The sequence below is a fragment of the Natrix helvetica genome (genome assembly GCF_964273705.1).
Source record: "Natrix helvetica genome assembly, chromosome: 6".
NCBI classification, from domain to species: domain Eukaryota; kingdom Metazoa; phylum Chordata; class Lepidosauria; order Squamata; family Natricidae; genus Natrix; species Natrix helvetica.
In genome coordinates, this window is record NC_138553.1 from 81,145,951 (window position 1) to 81,164,973 (window position 19,023).

A 19,023-nucleotide genomic window follows, 5' to 3' on the forward strand; every position below is an offset into this window, starting at 1 on the left:
CCATCGTAACTTTGGACCAGTGGTGGGTTCCAGATCCCGTTCTAACCGGTACGGTTGGAACGGGCCCGGCGGCATCCACATGGACGAATGCAGCACGCGTATGCGTCTTAGCGCCTCCGTGAGCCTCCGGGACGCTCCAGCTGCTCAGCCAAGTGTCATGCAGGTGCTATATGCGCCGTGCGCGGAAGCGCCGAAGACTTAAAAGACCGGCAAGGAGCTCAAGTGGACGGGTGGGCCCTCCGGAGCACCGTACCGGAATGGTATCCGGTGCTCCGGGCAGGCTCCGGTACGCCCGTACCAGGGCTTACCGCCTGCAACCCACCACTGCTTTGGATCTAGGTCACGATTGAGGTTTTAATCCTCCTTGTAATAACTGTGAATTCCACTAATTTTATGCCAGCCGGATATCGCTATAAATGTGACCTGATTAGATCGCTAAGGAGATTCGCTATTTAATAATTCCAATTTTTCTTTTTAAATGTCCCCGAGAAGTGAAGAGTTAGGCCAGAAGTGGCTTCTTCAAATTCTTCATCAAATTTGTGACACAGTAGAAGTAGACGATAGGGAGGCGGTGGCTCAGGGGCTAAGACGCTGAGCTTGTCAATCAGAAAGGTCGGCAGTTCGGCGGTTCGAATACCTAGCTCCGCGTAACGGAGTGATCTCCCGTTCCTTGTCCCAGCTTCTGCCAACCTAGCAGTTCGAAAGCATGTAAAAAATGCAAGTAGAAAAATAGGAACCACCTTTGGTGGGAAAATAATAGCGCTCCGTGCTCCTTCGGCATTGAGTCATGCCGGCCAGATGACCACAGAGACGTCTTCGGACAGCGCTGGCTCTTCGGCTTTGAAACGGAGATGAGCACCGCCGCCTAGAGTCGGGAACGACTAGCACATATGTGCGAGGGGAACATTTACCTTTACCTTAGTGTTCTTTGAGCTTGTTTCCTTGCAGACATTTCATGACCTAACTAGGTAACATCATCAGTGCTAGTAGGGAGCGAGGTTTGCTCTCGTTTTATATACAAGTGCCTTTTGTTTTGTCAGTGTTGGTGGGAGCATTGTAGATGGTTCCTTGACTCGGCTGTTGTTTATTGTTAGCTTGTTTGCTTGAATGGGTAGTTCCATGATTGGAGTATTGTTTACTGTTGGATTGTGGGTCTAGTGTTAATAATTAATCTAGTGTTGATTGCTGGTGAGGAGAGACAGCTAGTCCTCGCCATACAACAGTTCATTTAATGACCATTCAAAGTTAAAGCAGCCCTGAAAAAAGCGACTTACGACCCTTTTTCACACAACTGTTGCACCATCCCCAGGGTCACGTGATCAAAATTCGGACGCTTGTCAACTGACTCATACTTACGACGGTCGCAGTGTCCCCGGGTCACGCAATTCCCTTTTGCGGCCTTCTGAGGAGCCAAGTTAACGAGGAAGCAAGATTCCCCTCACAAGTGACTTAAGAACTTCAGTCGTTCACTTACCAGCTGCGGCAAGAAAGGCCGTAAAATGGGAGAAAGTTCGCTTAGGGACGGTCTCGCTTAGCAACAAAAATCTTGGGCTCCCTTGTGGTCATAGGTCGAGAACTACCTGTGTTCTCTTCCACGGGGGATAGTTTTTCTACATTTTTCTAGGAGACTGTTCTCAACGATTTAACCAAGAGAGTTACTACAAGGTGCAATGGAAGTCCTGCCTTTTTTTCATGCATTCAATAATAAAAAAGGAGCAAAATTTAAATTGCGGCCTGAACATTTTTATTCCACGCCCCCTTTCCCTCCCACTAATATTCCCCCGATTGTCAGAATGGAATCAGGAATGTTAAACGTGTCAGGATTAGTATTGTCTACGCAAAAAAAAAAAAGAGAGGCAACAGTTTAGAAATTTGACTGTCCAATTTATTGACCGGGTTAAAATGTATTATATAAAACTTAAAGCAGGGGTGTCCAAACTTGGGAACTTTAAGACTTGTGGACTTCAACTCCCAGAATTCCCCAGCCAGCCATGCTGGCTGGGGAATTCTGGGAGTTGAAGTCCACAAGTCTTAAAGTTCCCAAGTTTGGACACCCCTGACTTAAAGCAAACCAACCAACCAACTCACAAAACATACCTAAAACATATTCCCATCTCTACAGCCAGGACATAATTCCAGGCAAAAGATATCTATGTGATCAGATTTGGGAATACCTAGGAATATTTATTAAAAACTAGTTGATAATCTGGCGCTGCCAAGGTATTTATTTATCCCAACCCTCCTTCCATGAACATCGCCACAATTTCTAATGTTGGATTTTCCCCCTTACCAGAGTGAGCCCCCTTGTGGTGTACTGTGAAGCTGTTACTATGACAACTCCACTGTGCTGCACAGTAGAAGCCATTTTAAGGCAGTACGGTAGAAGCCGTTTTAAAGCACAACAGGCTGTATCTTAAAAGAACACACACACCCCAGCAGTGTTAGGGGTGTCATACCCCCACAGTATTTGTTTCCAGAGAGTAAGTCATCTGTGTACCAGGTTTGGTTGAAATTGCTCAAGACGTTCCAGAGTTATGGTGGACCCCCCCCCCCCCCCCCGAGCCAGATAGATAGATGGATGGATGGATGAATGGATGGATAGATGATAGATGATAGATAGATAGATAGATAGATAGATAGATAGATAGATAGATATATGATAGATAGATATATGATAGATAGATAATGATGATGATGATAGATAGATAGATAGATAGATAGATAGATAGATAGATGATAGATAGATAGATAGATTATCATCTATCTATCTATCTATCTATCTATCATCTATCTATCATCTATCTATCTATCTATGTATCATCTATCTATCATCATCATTATCTATCTATCTATCATCTATCTATCATCATCATTATCTATCTATCAAATAGATAGATAGATAATGATGATGATAGATAGATGATAGATAGATAGATAGATAGATGATAGATAGATAGATAGATGATAGATAGATAGATGATAGATGGAGGGAGGGAGGGATGATAGAGAGATAGAGATAGATAGATGATAGATGGAGGGAGGGAGGGATGATATAGAGATAGATAGATGATAGATGATAGATAGATAGATAGATAGATAGATAGATAGATAGATAGATAGATAGATAGATAGATAGATAGATAGATAGATAGATGATAGATATAGAGATAGATAAGAGGCAGTATGAATTTGAAAAAAGAACCACTTTCAAATATTCCATGAAAATTCTCCCATTGTATAACCTTAGAATGTCAGACAAAATATATATTTATTTTTTAGACTTCTTTGTTGCCCATCTTGCATAGATATAGTTCCAACTCGATACGATTTTCCGTTTTGGGTGAACTTTCATTCAAAGGCATGAGAGAAATTCCTCTTTGTGGAAGCATTATTCTTCAGCCAGCATCACCCCCCGCTAATAAACTCTAATTATTTCTTCTGTAAACAATGCATTGTTTTCTTTCCAGCACGTTTAGGAAACAACCGACCTCAAATAATTACAGCATTTAGAAACGTGGCATTTAAAGCATTATGTTCTGCTGCCTGAACAGCTGCCTGAAATAAGCAGGGCTGAGATGGGACTTCCCTCAAGGCAAGAGGGCAGATCCAATTATCTTTTTTAAACATTTCTTTTCAGGCCTTACATGTCCCTGGGAACTCTACGGGACCAAGTCATCTATCCCGATTCAGTGGATGACATGCATGAAAAAGGATACCAGGATCAGGATCTGGAATTTATACTGCAGATAGTTCATCTGAATCATATTATTCAGAGAGAAGGAGGTATGCACTATTTTTTTTCCCTTGGAAAAAACCATGAGTCTCGAGCCAAGCTTCAAAAGAAATCCAGTTATTTATTAGGAGCAACATGTCGGCAGTACCCAAGTGAAGCCAACTCTGACCCCACGTAATTTATGGCCCAATTATGAGCCTGTTTCCCCCTCTCCCCTCAGGGTGTGTCATAAATCACATTCTCCAATGGAGCACTTCCTTGGGCTGTAGAGATCACGCCCCTTCGGCTGCTGCAGGTAACCTGGGAGACAGCCTTGAGAAAGATATGCCTGGAATGTGCTTCTGTTTGCGGCTGCTGTGCTGCTTCATCAGTTTGCCATCCTCCTTGCCTATGTCAGTTCGAGAGCAGGTCAGGGATGGTTTACAAGTTGACATTGGCATTAGAAGGTCTATCACAGGGGTGTCAAACTCAAGGCCCCAGGGTCTCAGCTGGCTCGCGGAGTGCTTAGATCATCTGGCCCACTCAGCTCCTCTGGAAAGCAGCCCGCGGTGCCTCTGGCAGTGAAAACGGAGCTCGGGAGGACTGCGTGTGTCCCTCCCAAGCTCCGTTTTCACTGCCAGAGGGTTGCGGGAAGCTGTCGCAGCCAAAGATGGAGCTCAGGAGCCGTTTTCTCTGGCAGAGCACTCAGGCCACCACAGGTGCCCCTGACAAGAGTGATGTTGAGCTGGCCACGCATACCCTGGCCGCACCCATTCTCCCCACCCCCCCCGAGGTTAAACACAACCGTGATGCGGCCCTCACTGACATCAAGTTTGACAGTCCCGGTCTATCAGGTCAACAGTCCTCCTGATGGGCTTATTATCCGGGGAGGTCTTATTTCCAACGGGATAGACAGACAGACAATAATTAAAGATAGTTTGCTGTTGTAAGTCAATCCAGATTTCTTCATAGCCTGAGCCACTTTTGTGGTTTTCATGGAAATCTTCCTTTGAGTTAACACACCTTTTCTTTCAAAAGCGTTTTCGAAATAAACACCAAGGCCTTGTATCTTTTATGTGACTCCCTGAAGGATGGAACGCTGTAATCGATTGGAAAGATGTCCTGTCTGGAGGAGAGAAGCAGAGAATGGGAATGGCTCGGATGTTTTATCATAGGTAAGTCTAATCCTTTGATTTTAGTGCAGATAGAAGAGCCACGAATTCGTTTAATGCCACTGATAGTCTAAACAGCAATAGCACTTAGGTTTAATGCTGCTTTAAAATGCTTTCCAGCCCTCTCTAAGCGGTTTACAGAGTCAGCATATTTACCCCCAACAATCTGGCTCCTCATTTTACCCACCTCGGAAGGATGGAAGGCTGAGTCAACCTTGAGCCCTTCTGGATCGAACTCCTGGCAGTGGGCAGAGACAGCCTGCAATATTGCATTCTCACCTCTGTGCTACCAGGAAGGAGAATGAGAAAGGGAATCAGAGGGAAGGGAAGAGAAGGGGAGGAAATAAGTAAGTAATTAAAGAAGGAAGGAAGGCAGGAAGGAAGGCAGGCAGGCAGGCAGGCAGGCAGGCAGGAAGGAAGGAAGGAAGGAAGGAAGGAAGGAAGGAAGGAAGGAAGGAAGGAAGGAAGGAAGGAAGGAAGGAAGGAAGGAAGGAAGGAAAGCAAGCATTTAGACTTATATACTGTTTCACAGTACTCTACAGCCATCTCTTAGTAGCTTACAGTCTATTTTCCCCAACAGTCTGGGTCCTCATTTTACCGACCTCAGAAGGACAGAAAGCTGAGTCAACCTTGAGCCGGTCAGGATCAAACTTCTGGCAGTGGCCAGAATCAGCCTGCAATACCGCCTTTTCACCACTGCGCCACCACGGTGCTAAAGCAGCATTTCCCCACCGTGGCAAATTAAAGATGGATGGACTTCAACTCCCAGAATTCCCCCAGCCAGCCTTGCTGGCTGGGGGAATTCTGGGAGCTGAAGTCCACCCATCTTCAAAGTGCCAAGGTTTAAAGCCGCTGATCTAAGGGACTTGTTTCTGTAGATCCAAGGTAAGCGAAGCATTCACAACAACAGGATGCAACAAAGCAAAACCAACGAGAGCTATCGAATCTCCTCAGTGTGGAATTTCATTCGGAAAGAGTCCAAAAAAGAAAGAAACGCAGGGATAGCAACTCAGTGACCTTCGGAAACTGTGTGGACTCCCTCCAACAGCGTCTGGCCTTACACAATTGCAAGCTACAACTTTCCAAGGTGGCTTGGTTTACACAAGTGTGCTCTTAGGTTCAGTGTATAGTCACTCACACACTCACAGGCCTCCACCCCAAATCACCTGAACACAGAGTCACAGGCGGTTCTTTAAAACGCACAGAGACCCAGTGAATTTAAAACAACAGCAATCCTTTACTGATATATTTTTGGCTCTTACACATGCACAAACATTCTCATCCACACTTACCCATCGTCCACTACTAGGCTGCCAGGCGCTGGCCAGAGGGATGGAAGCTGCCAATTCTGGGATCCAAGAAGAAAAACTGGCCAGACTTTAGGACCTCTTTTTATCCCCCAGGGTAGGTGGCGAGGGGCTTCCCATTCAGGCCCATCTCCTTTGTTGGTGAGGCTTAGGGAGAGGCTTCCCATGTGCTCAGGCCCAACTTTTGTTCCCTTAAGGACTTGGTTCCTTTCCCCGACGGAGCTTTTCCTGGCTTTTGTCTCCCCCCCCCCCCCCCAGCTGCTTTTATATCTTCACCACTTTTAGGTATGGTGGCTTTGGCCTAGTCTCACAGCTTCCTCTGGGCTCTATGAAGGGGAATGGGACATCTTGCCATGGCCAACTCACCATGGCCAACTCACTAGGGCCAACTCACTAGGGTCAACTCGTCATGGCCAACTCACTAGGGTCAACTCATCATGGCCAACTCACTAGGGTCAACTCATCATGGCCAACTCACTAGGGTCAACTCATCATGGCCAACTCATCATGGCTAACTTATCATGGCCAACTCACTAGGGCCAACTCATGGCCAACTCACCATGGCCAACTCATCATGGCTAACATGGCCAACTCACCAGGGCCATCTCACCGCAACCAACTAATCACGGCCAACTCATTGGGGCCAACTCACCATGGCCAACTACCACAACCAACTCCTTATGGCCAAACCACCATGGCCAACTCATCACGGCCAAATCACTAGGGACATTTAATCACGGACAGCTGATCACAGACAACTCATTAGAGCCAACTCACCAGGGCCAACTCACCGCAACCAACTCATTGGCTTTTGCAGGAAACAATTTGTTCGTTCTTTGGTTAGATTCATTTCAGGAGTGTGTAGATCTGTCGGTGAACCTCGGAGACTCTGTGCCAAGTCTTTCCTTGCGCAGCACTGCGTTTGGACAATATTTCCATGGCAGCTTCCCAAGCTAGATAAGGTCTGTGGTCATAAATATTCCTTTGAAAGACTGTTTGCCAGGCCTTGGCTGAATGGGAATGAGAGGAATTCACATTCGTTTAATAAAAGGGGTTTTGCCGGGACCAGGAATCTGATTCATGCTTTTGGGGGAATCCTAAAAGAACACTCTCGTCCTCTGGAGATCTGCCAGAAGTAAAAAGTAGGAGTTTTTCATGAGAAAAATGTGGGTTGGAAATTAGTGGGGCTGATGAACAGCGTATTTATACATTTGGTGGCATTTTTTTGAGAGGAGGTGAAAGAGGACACCCCTAGACTCTTACACTGGCAATCCAGTTGCTGCCATCCTGGCGGTCAGGAGAAATGTGAGAAAAACACAAGTAGTCCTCGACTTAACGACCACAATTGAGCCCAGAGTTTCTATTGTTACGGGAGAAGTTCATTCATTGAGATTTGCCCCATTTTATGACTTTTCTTGCCACCGTTGTGAAGTGAATTCCTTAAGTTGATTGACCCATGATTGTTAAGTGAATACGGCTTCCCCATTTACTTCACGAAAGGGGATCCCGTCACCTTGGGACACAGCCATGGCCGTAAGTGTGAGTCAGATGCCGAGCGTCTGAATTCTGACGGGGATTGCTGCAAGAGTCAGAAGCGGAAAAAACTATCACAGATCACTTCTTCTATGGCCGTGCTAACTGGTCACTAAACAAATGATTGTACGTCAAGGACTTACCTGTACAGTATTCGGGGGAACAGCAAAAAAAAAAAAAAAACAAGTATAATTGTGTTTCTCATCTTTGCAAGGCCGAAATACGCACTGTTGGACGAATGTACAAGTGCCGTCAGCATTGATGTGGAAGGAAAAATATTCCAGGCTGCTAAAAGTGTCGGCATTTCCCTGCTTTCCATAACTCACAGGCTCTCTCTCTGGTGAGTCTCCATTTAAAGGTGGAATACACCCTTCCCTCTTCCTCGTATTTTAGTGGGGCGTCGAATAATGCGGTTAATTTAGCCTCTGCTGCTTAAATCTATCTATCTATCTATCTATCTATCTATCTATCTATCTATCTATCTATCTATCTATCTATCTATCTATCTATCTATCTATCTGTGCCAAATACCACTCACTCATCATGAAATCTCCAGAACTGTAAAGCCTACAAACTTGAAATTTGGCCCGTATCTTCCTCTTAGCTTCTAGGTGCTCGCTAAGAAAGAATTTTTCAAAATGGCATCAGATCGTTTGTATTTCTTACACAGTAATTAACATGCTCTGATGTGAAGGAGTTCTACTCCCTCTCCCCACCTGAAAAGAACTCTGTTCCAACTGCCAGTTGCCTTATATTAACACGCTCTGATGCTAAGGAGTTAGACATTCTACTCCCCCTCCCCACCTGGAAAGAACTCTGTTCCAACTGCCAGCTGCCTCACATTCCGTTACCTCAGTTCAAACTGGCAGATGTTCCACTCCCTCACTGAGGAACGGTCTGGGGCTCCTTACAGTACTAAACGTTGGTACCTCACCAAAACATCTACGCCTTCCACCTATGGAACTGCTTCCAGACTCATAGGCGGCGGTAGCAATATTCCCTTATCTCTTTCAATCACCGACCACCACTGAGCCAATGAATTGTGAACCAAATTTCTCCTGCATAGCTCGATCACATAGTTTCGTCGCGAAGCACAGGCAGCCAGCTAGTAAATAATAAATACAGAGTTTTTCACAACTTGTAATTTGCAAAGTTCTCAAGAGATCCAGCTTTAATTAATGGAAGGACTTGCCTCCAGAAGTTGTAGGTGCTCCATCACCGGAGGTTTTCATGAAGGGATTGGACAGCCATTTGTCCGGAATGGTATAGGATCTCATGTATGGAGCTAGCAAAGTATTTAATGGCTGGATGCCCTTCCCCTTTGCCAGGGCGGAGTTTTGTTCGGCAGATATATTCACAGTGTGCCCAGAGAGAGAAATATCTGCCTCTACCCTAGGATTGAACACACAGCCTCCTGATTGTGAGGCGAGAGCTCCACCACTAGGCCACCTCGCCACTCTGCAACCGTATGACCCAATTGCTGGGAATAAGTTAATGCACTCAATTTTATAGCGAGGATTTCTTTCTCTCTCTCTCCCTCCCTCCCTCCCTCTCCCCCCCCCCCCTTTCAGGAAGTACCACACACACTTGCTCCAGTTTGACGGGGAAGGAGGTTGGCTCTTCGAAGAACTGGACACTGCTATTCGCTTAACTCTGAGTGAGGAAAAGCAAAGACTGGAAGCGCAGCTTGCGGGGATGCCAAAAATGCAGCAAAGACTAAATGAACTTTGCAAAACCCTAGGGGAAGATTCGGTGTTTAAAACTGTGGATAAAGGAGAATAAAACCCTTTAGGTTCCCCGGCCCCACAATTTTTAAAAAAAGGAGATATATATATATGTTTTCGTAGATTTTCATGGATACAGGTATGCAGGTTTTGGTGTATCTTGGCGACGTTTCGACGAGGTCCCACTCATCATCCTCAGGCTGGTGTTTTCGGCTTCGTGCTTGTGCGAGCAAAGCGTGATTGGAGCTGCCGTCCCTCTATAAATATTGGTGGGGTGTGTGGAGTGCTGGCTTTGTTGCTGTAAGCGGATTGGTTGGCTGTGTTGTAGCATCTTGAAGAAGAAAAGAAAATAAGAAAAAACTTCCTCCCTCTTCCAGCACCTTAAAGCAACAGGACATGAAATTGATTTTGAAAGAACCAAATTAATCTCCAAAACTGAACACTTCAACAAGAGAATAATTATGGAAGCCATAGAAATAGAGAAACACCCCCACAACATGAATAAACGTGACGATACCTCCCGCCTACCAGACATCTGGAAACCAGCCCTAGTCAACAAACGAGTCCCAGCCACGAAAACCGACACCGGACCCAGAACAACACAGGACACCACCACCAATCACCCTCACCAGACTCAAACCCAAACCCATCCCATAGACGAAATGCAACCACCATCCAGAAGCGAAACCACGGCGGCATCACCAACTGCTGCACCCCCCCCTACCCCTCCACAAAACAAACTGACACATGGCCAGACCGCAAACTCGGAGCCAAACCAAAGCCCGGGATGTTACAATTCTTCTCAGGACATTACATCACAGAACTCAGGAGGTTACAACACAAAGGCTCAGGATGTTACAACGCAGCCAACCCCACAGGAGGTTGCAGCACAGGACTCAGGATATCACTACAATAGAGCTCAGGAGGTCATCACACAGCCCGTTACTTAGGTCGTTACAACACAAAAGAGTACCTCAGCCACACAGGATGTTAAGAAACAGCTGACCAATCTGCAAACATCAACTTCATCAACTAATCAAGATATTACAACACAGCCAACCAATCCGCTTACAGCAACAAAGCCAGCACTCCACACACACACACACCAGTATTTATAGAAAGACGGCAGCAAACCGTGGATAAAGGAGAATAAAACCCTTTAGGTTCCTCTCCCCTGCCCCACAATTTTTAAAAAAAGTATGTATGTATGTATGTATGTATGTATGTATGTATGTATGTATGTGTTACGTATTTGTGTTACAACCCCTGGTATGCCCAAATATGGGAGGGAGCTCCCTTTATTTATTTATCAGCACAAATATGGGAGTCTCCCTTTATTTATTTATCAGCACAAATACAACACAAATATATATATATACACATACATACATACATACACACACACACACACACACACACACACATGCACTTTGAATTCTAAGATGCTACGGTTTACATAGAGCCGTGATGGCGAAGTTATGCATTCATGCCACTGGTGGCATGCAGAGCCCTCTGTGGGCATGCCAGCCGTAGCCCCAGCCTAACTCCACCGCGCATGTGCGTGCGCCTCCCGCCAGCCAGCTGGTCTTTGAGTCTCTGCCGTGCATGTGCACATGTGGCGGGTGTGCACATACATGCGCACACATTGCATTTTGGGGCCTCGTGCAGCGCCCCCGCGCCCCGTTTTGGCTTCCAGGTTGGTGCAGGAGGACTTCCAGGCCCAAAATGTGGCACATGGGGAGGGAGGAATTGTGCGCGCATTGCATTAGGGGTACAGGTACGGGCGCTTTCGGGATGCGACAACAAAAAGGTGACTGACATAGAAGATTCATTTAGATTTGCAAAGTCGATTGCCTCAGTTTGAAGGGCCTTCGGATGGGTTGGGCTTGACCCCTCATAATCCGGTTCTATCGGGGAGGATTGTGGGAGTTGAAGTCCAACAGAATTGGCCAGAACTTGTGTGCTTCAGAAAATGTGTTGCGTTTGGGAAAGAAAAGTGCTGTCATAATTAATCTTAAGTGAGGTTTGTTTGCTCGGTGTGAAAACGGGGGTCTTGAAGGAGCATGAAATGCCTCGAAGGCATTCCCCCCCCCCTCTCTTTTTATCAAAGGACGACTGGACTTCTTTTGTTTTTCCTTGAAGACGTTCCTTTGAGCCTTTGAGGCAAAACATAAAAACTTCAGTTGCCTTTTGGGGGGGGGGGGAAATGCACCTTTGGGACAACGATGAAACTGGATGACTGAGAATCTCCATCGAGGAAAAAAAATCAGTGAAAAATCTTATGCGTTACAGCAGGGGTGTCTAAACTTGGGAACTTTAAGACTTGTGGACTTCAACTCCCAGAATTCCCCAGCCGGAATTCTGGGAGTTGAAGTCCACAAGTCTTAAAGTTCCCAAGTTTGGACACCCCTGCATTACAGGCAGTTCTCAACTTACAACTGTTCCTTTAGTGACCGAAGTTACGACATCCCTGAAATAATAATTTTTTAAAAAAAAATACATAGAATCCACTCGCACACAAACCCACCCGCAGATTTCAAGGGCAATTTTGTTTTAAGACATTTTTTAAAATAGAACCGGGATCGGCAACCTGCGGCTCTGGAGCCGCATGTGGCTCTTTCAACCCTCTGCTGCGGCTCCCTGTCGCCGGTAGTCTCCACAATTGATAGGGCTTTCAGTTAGGACAGGTAGAGGAAAAAAGACACAGCTCTAGGAGGAGACTCTATGGTGGGGGAACTGGACTTTTGGCCAGCAGAGGAAAAAGGATGCCGCACTAGGAGGAGACTCTATGGTGGGGGAACCGGACTTCCGGTCGACCCCAGAATTGAAAGCGGTGGCTTCCGGTTTGGATATTTGTGGCTCTTTGAGTGTTTAAGGTTGCTGACCTTTGAAATAGAAATATTCCTCAGTTTAGGCATTGATGCTAACGGTGGCCTAGGGAGTTTCCCCACTCACAATTTTAGTATTTACTAAACACTAAATTCATTGTTCTCTGGTTTATAGTTTCCCCCCCCAATATTGCGCAAAATCTGTGTCTGTTTGTCCCTCTACCCATTTTCTCAGTCTTGTCTAATTTAGAAGGATGTGCTGTGCAATTCTTAAGCTGTCATGGTGTATGCAGGTAGTCCTCGACTTACAACAGTTCGTTGAGTGACTGTTCGAAGTTACGACAGCATTGTAAAAGTGTGTTTTTCACACTTACGACTGTTGCAGGGCCCCCTCCGGTCACGTGATCAAAACTCAGATGCCTGGCAGTTGACTCATATTTATGACGGTCATAGTGTCCCGGGGTGGTCTCTCCTTTCGCAACCTTCCGACAAGCAAAAATCCATGGGAAAACCAGATTCACTTAACAACCGGGGGACTGAATGCACAACCGCAGCGGTTCGCTTAACAACTGTGGCAAGAAAGGCCATAAAACGGGACAAGACTCACTGAACAGCTGTCTCGCTCAGCAGCAGAAATCTTGGGCTCAATTGCAGTCGTAAGTCGAGGACTACCTGTACAGCCCCTCCTACGCCTGTCTGTTTCCTCTTCCTTTCGCTGCTGCTTTGATGCAAGAATTGTTTCGATGCTTTTCGGGATCACATCATAAGCCTTGCAATGTCAGGACCATGTTATTCGATGACAATCAAGACATTATACCCTGTTTCCCCGAAAATAGGACCTAACGGGAAAATAAGCCCTAGCATGATTTTTCAGGATGCTTGTAATATAAGCCATACCCTACCCCCAAAATAAACCCGAGTTAAGATTGTCAGCCGGATGGATGCATTTAGTACCCTATTTCCCCGAAAATAAAGACCTACCGTATTTTTCGGAGTATAAGACGCACCAACGTTTTGAAGAGGCAAATTTTTTAAAAAAGTTTTTGCGCTCTGCAGACCTCCCAAAAACGGCCTGTTTTTTTGTCAAAAAAAGAGGGCGTGGATAGCCTTTAGGAGGCTTATAGAGTGCTCTTGGGGGCTGGGCCCCCAAAATTGAGCAAATAAATGGCCTGTTTTTCACTCATTTCTGCCCACACACACACACACACGCCCCCAGGAGCACTCTGAAAGCCTCCTAAAGGCTCTGCACGGCCATTTTGGCGAAGGGGGCAGGGTTTCGGGAGGCAAAAAAAATGCTGTATTCAGTGTATAAGACGCCCCCAGATTTTCAGCCTCTTGAGGGAAAAAGATGCGTCTTATAATCCGAAAAATACAGTAACCAGAAAATAAGCCCTCACACATCTTTTAGAGAAAAAATTAATATAAAACCCCGTCTTATTTTCGGGGAAACGCAATAATATAAAGTCACTTGTCATAATATAACAAGGCAAAAAGTCTCCCCCTCCCTTTATATTTTCTAGTTTAATTGAAAATTGTGCAGGTGGTTCTCGACTTACCACCAGCGACGGAGTCCAAAATTTCCATCACTAAATCAAGACTTTTGTTAAGTGAATTTTGTCCCATTTTACCACCTTTCATGCCGCGGTTGTTAGACGGATCCCTGCAGTTGTTAGTAACACGGTTGTTAAATGAAAGCCTGCTCCGCCATTGTCAGAAGGTCGCAAAAGGGGATCACGTCACACACACACACACACACACACACACACACACACACTGCAACTGTCATACGTTCATGCCAGTTGCCAAGCGTCCGAATTTTGATCAGGTGCCACGGTCATAAGTATGAAAAGTGGTCATGTCCCTTTTTTTTAGTGCCCTTGTAACTTTGAACGGTCGCTAAACGAACTGTTGTAAGTCGAGGACCACCTGGATCCCACAGATTCTCAATCCAAGGCTAATTGAGCAACAGTAGATCCCGCATGCATCAGATGCAAAATGAAATGTGGTACCGTTTTTAATCGGGCACGTTCGCATCGGCGCTTATTTTGCAAAAAATAAAGCAAAGGAGAAAAATTACAAGTCGTCCTTGACTTCCAACAGTTCGGTTTAGCGACCGTTTGACGTTACAACGGCACTGAAAAGAGGGACGTGTGATGTTTTTCAAACACCTGTTCCAACACCTCTACGGTCACATGATCAAAATCCAGAGGCTTGGCAGCTGGCATGTATGTATGCCTCTTGCATGTCCCCAGAGCCATTCTGACCGTTTGACATAGTGGTGGATTGCTCTTACCGTTGCTACTGGTACGCTGCTCATGGCTTGTTCGGGCATGCGCCGGGCATGCGCTGTGCACCATGCGCACTCCACCGCCCCTGGCGACACCCAGCTGCTCGTCGGAGGTCGCGGAGGTGCCGCACGCTTGTGCAATTAGCCGGGTTGCTTGAAAAACAAGTATGGAAGGTGGGCGGGGGGAGGGGCAAACAAGCCACCGTACCGACTACTACCGGGACGGAACCCACCACTGGTTTGACATGCAAGTCAATGGGTAATGTCAGGTTCACTTAACAGCCATGTTACTAACTTAACATCTGCAGTGATTCACTGGCAAGAAAGAGTGGGGCAAAACTCACTTTGAAGAACTGTCTTGCTTAGCGTCGGAGATTTAGGACTTTGACGCTTTCAATTTGGATGCCTGCACTGTACAATGGTATCTTGTTTTGTTCCGTGTCTGTTCCTTGCATTCAAGCTTTGTGGCATCCAAACCGTGGTTAATTCAAGCAAAACCACGCTTGCCCAATCGAACCAGGATTTAGAAAAAAAATTAAGCCAGCCTTCAAATGTCATCTAAATAATCGTAGATCATATTGTAAGTCATGATTACGGAAAGCAGAGTTTTGCCAAGCTGAAAGACAGAACATTTATTACTTACAAACTTATTTATTTTTAATGAAACATATTTTCCTCCTGATCCTCTGATCTTATTCAGGTTATTAAATGTACATGCTCTGAGACTTTTGAACGTTGTTTTCAAGTATTATTCTATGTTCCTACTTCACGTCCCCATTAAAATTAGTAAGAAATTATATCTCGTCCCTAAGACCCACCTATTCCAAGCAGCTGGCCTGGCTCAACTTTGATTTAACCATATCGCTCCTGACGGGTTTTTAACTGGGTATTTTAATTACATTTAATTTCTAGGGGTTTTAAATACAGTATTTTAATTGTTTTTATTAATCGATCTCCTCCTTATATATATGTATGTATGTTTTAGTGTACCTTGTTATATGTTTGTTTTGTTTGCATATTTATTTCGAATGTTTTGTTGTACGCCGCCCCGAGTCCTTCGGGAGAGGGCGCGGCTAAGAAATAAATATATTATTATTATTATTATTATTATTAAGGGATCAAACTGATTCCACAGGAGACCTGAAGAGTTATTTGATCTCATCCCTAATTTGAGGAAGTGTGTGGAAGAATTGGAGTGCACGTGTCAGTTAGCTTTATAAAATTAAAATGAACCAATGCGACTTCACAATTAATAATTATATTTGTCTACAAAGGTTTCATTGCATCAACGAACTTGATTGAATGTGCTCTTGACAAAGTGGCATGTTTGGAAGCAATAAATTTTGCATGCTTTATTAAGGTTATAATTCTGCGTTAAATAAATGAAATTATTTTACTTTGCCAAAGTTTCTTACTTATTTGAAAAACACAAGATTAAAACATTCTGACGATGCTTTTGCTGGCGTGACAGTTGAAAACGGTTGGCCTATAACCCTGAGGAATACTCGATGCTTTCAATATTTGTTCAAAAGGAAGGTAAGTGTAGCAGTGATATTAAATTATGGTTGGATAATCTTTAGTCAAAGAAAAAAGAATAGATTTTTCTGAACAGATTTTTTTTCCCCGTGGAAGAGTCAACAAGAAGTCAAAGAAAAATCAACAGAATATCAGGGATGGGTGACTCTGCTGATTTTATTTTAGCCATTGTTTAATCCCATTATAAAATTGTATTTTCAATGTACGTTTGTTATCATGCAAGCATCTAGACACAGTTCGTAATATAAGCATTTTCCCAAGAACTTTTCCCATTCAAAATTTGTGTCCCTTTTTTTCTCCCTGGAGGTAAACTGACTTTGCGTCCATTTCCCTTTAATACACTTTTTAAAAATTGAGATTTATGTAGAAAATTTTTAAAAAGTGCAGATACCCGTACTGTTCCAAGTATAGCAAGTATGAATTATTTAGCTAATTTTCTGATTGCATTGTCTCCCAAAACTCTACACATTAAAGTCACTGTGTTCATCTTGTAATTTTAGTCTCTTTTGTCTTTCTCTCTGTGTCTCTGTCTTTCTCTTTCCCTTTCTCTCTGTCTTTCTCTCTGTTGGTCTTTCTGTCTCTTCGTCTTTCTCTTTCTCTCTGTTTGTCTTTGTCTTTCTGTCTCTTTGTCTTTCTGTCTTTCTATCTCTGTTTCACTTTGCCTTTTTCTCTTTCTTTCTCTTTCTGTCTGTCTGTCTTTGTATTTGTCTTTCTCTGTCTTTCTGACTCTTTCTGTCTTTTTAACTCTGTGTTTTACTGTGCCTTTCTCTCTCTCTCTTTCTTTTTCTCTGTCTTTCTCTGTTTCACTTTTTCTTTCTCTCCCTCCGTTTCTCTCTCTCTCTCCCTTTCTCTCTCTCCGTCTCTGTCTTTTTCTCTGTCTTTCTGTCTGTCTTTCTCTTTCTGTCTTTTTCTGTTTCACTTTGCCTTTCTCTCTCTCCCTCCCTTTCTCTCTCTCTTTGCCTTTCTCTCTTTGCCTGCCTCTCTCTCTCTCTTTGCCTTTCTCTTTCTCTCCCTTTCTCTCTCTCTCTTTGCCTTCCTCTCTTGCTTTCTCTCTTTGCCTGCCCCCCCTCTGTCTTTCTCTCTTTCTCTTTCTTTCTTTCTCTTTGTCTTTATTTCTCACTTTGCCTTTCTCTCTCTCTCCCTCTCCCCCTCTCGTTCTCTCTCTCTCTCTCTCTTCTCCAACAGACGAAGGGAGTGGAGTCTTCAGAAGGATTGGGACCATGGCAAACATCTCAAAAGGGAACTTCCCTAGTGTCTTGGAGTGTAAAGGTGAGTGAGTAGAGAGAGATGAACTTTCAGACTTGCGAGATTCTCTTAACGTAGCCTTATAAGAAAGAGCCTTGTACTTCTGGGCAAGCTTCTCCTGTGAGCTACCTTCAAAGGTGACCCTAGGATGAGGGGTGGGATGAGATCAGCAGATCTTCCCTGACAGACGCCTGAGAGTCTATTCTCTCCTGTGAATCTGTCCTGAAGAGGAACCAGAGACCATCTTGACAGAGTTGTTAGATCTCTCCTTATTAATAATGACTACTTTGTTTGGATTGGGACATGGATATCAGCTTCCGTGGGGCTCCTCAGTGCTCTCTGAGCTTGGCGGGTTTCTCGCAGACGTTTCATTACCCAACTAGGTAACCTCTTCAGTGTTAGAAGGGAGCGGTGTTGTGGAGAGGAGGATAAGGATAAGGGGAGGAGGATGAATTTGGCTCCTTGGTGCTCTCTGAGCTTGGTTGTTTTCTTGCAGAAATTTCATTACCCAACTAGGCAACATCGTCAGTGCTAGGAGGGAGTGGGGTTTGTGGAGTGGAGGAGGATTGTGGGATCCTTCGTGGTCTCTGAGCTTGGCTCTTTTCTCGCAGGCATTTCATTACCCAACTAGGTAACCTCATAACAATGTTGACTCTTCTGATTTTGGTGGACATCCTTTTGAATTGTGCCCAGAAAATAAAGTGTCAGATCCCTAGGAAGGAGCCTTCTCCTGCACAGTCCTCAAGACTGTGGATCAGGACCCTGGAGAGCGGCTCTTTCTCCTCCCACCCAAGGATTTAGGAGTAGGATAAACACACATCTCTTCATCAAACTTCACTTTGAAATTGATTTCCCGCTCCCTCATTTTAACCGACTTCAATCATGCTTTGATTTTTTGCTTGGCATCCTTTTTACCAGCCTAAGCACCGTGATGATTTAACAAACCAGAGCATTGGCCTCACAAGCTACTCTTCAAGGAGGTTTAGGGGGAAATTTAGGGCAACATTTACCATTTCAGTGATTTCCAAAGTTTAGGAGACAGATGTGTTGATTAGTCATCTTTAGTTTTTGGTACATCGCTCCCACCAATGCTGTAATCTTTAAAAGAGAGGAGGCCAACAACTCCACCTACCCTAATCCTTTCCCACGTACTGGCAGAGCGGCAATCTTCCATTGTATCCCTCGCTCCCCACCATCCAGTCAGAGCTGAAGAACCTTCTTGGATGAGTAGCAAAATGTCTTTGAAGAAAAAAAAAACAAGGAAGTCCAGTTGTCTCTTGAAAAAGCACCTTTTTCATGACCTTGAAGATTGAAACTTTTAGCGATGCGATTTGAGGCAAACTTCCTTCCAATGGTGTGGGAATATGAATGGATTTCCATAAAAAAATGCAGACTACAGGAATTATTTGCTTTACTCAGGTGACCCTGCGGACACAGATAAACCTCCAGGTGGCCTCAACGACCCTCTAAAAGGATGCAAATGACCAGCTGTCTGCAAGGAGTATAAATCCTTCCATTTCCCCACCATCCAGTCAGAGCTGAAGAAGCTTCTGGGATGAGAAGCGAAATGTCTTCAAGCAAACTTAAACCAAGTTCAGTTACCTTTTGAAAAAGGACCCTTGGGAAACTAGGACCTGGACGACTGAGAATCTCCAGACATTGAGCAACCTATTAGTGTA

General features: G+C 44.7%; 1 protein-coding gene across 1 annotated transcript in view; it reads left to right on the forward strand.

Annotated features, from left to right (window-relative positions):
* ABCD2 (ATP binding cassette subfamily D member 2) overlaps positions 1–10,065 on the forward strand; it is a 29,923-nt gene extending 19,858 nt beyond the window's left edge. Inside the window, exons 7-10 of the mRNA XM_081957542.1 lie at positions 3,638–3,783; positions 4,803–4,887; positions 7,939–8,064; positions 9,296–10,065. Coding sequence (XP_081813668.1) covers positions 3,638–3,783; positions 4,803–4,887; positions 7,939–8,064; positions 9,296–9,506 — 568 coding nt within the window. The 3' untranslated portion in view covers positions 9,507–10,065. The remainder of the gene's footprint in view (positions 1–3,637; positions 3,784–4,802; positions 4,888–7,938; positions 8,065–9,295) is intronic.
* Positions 10,066–19,023: the final 8,958 nt, after the last annotated feature.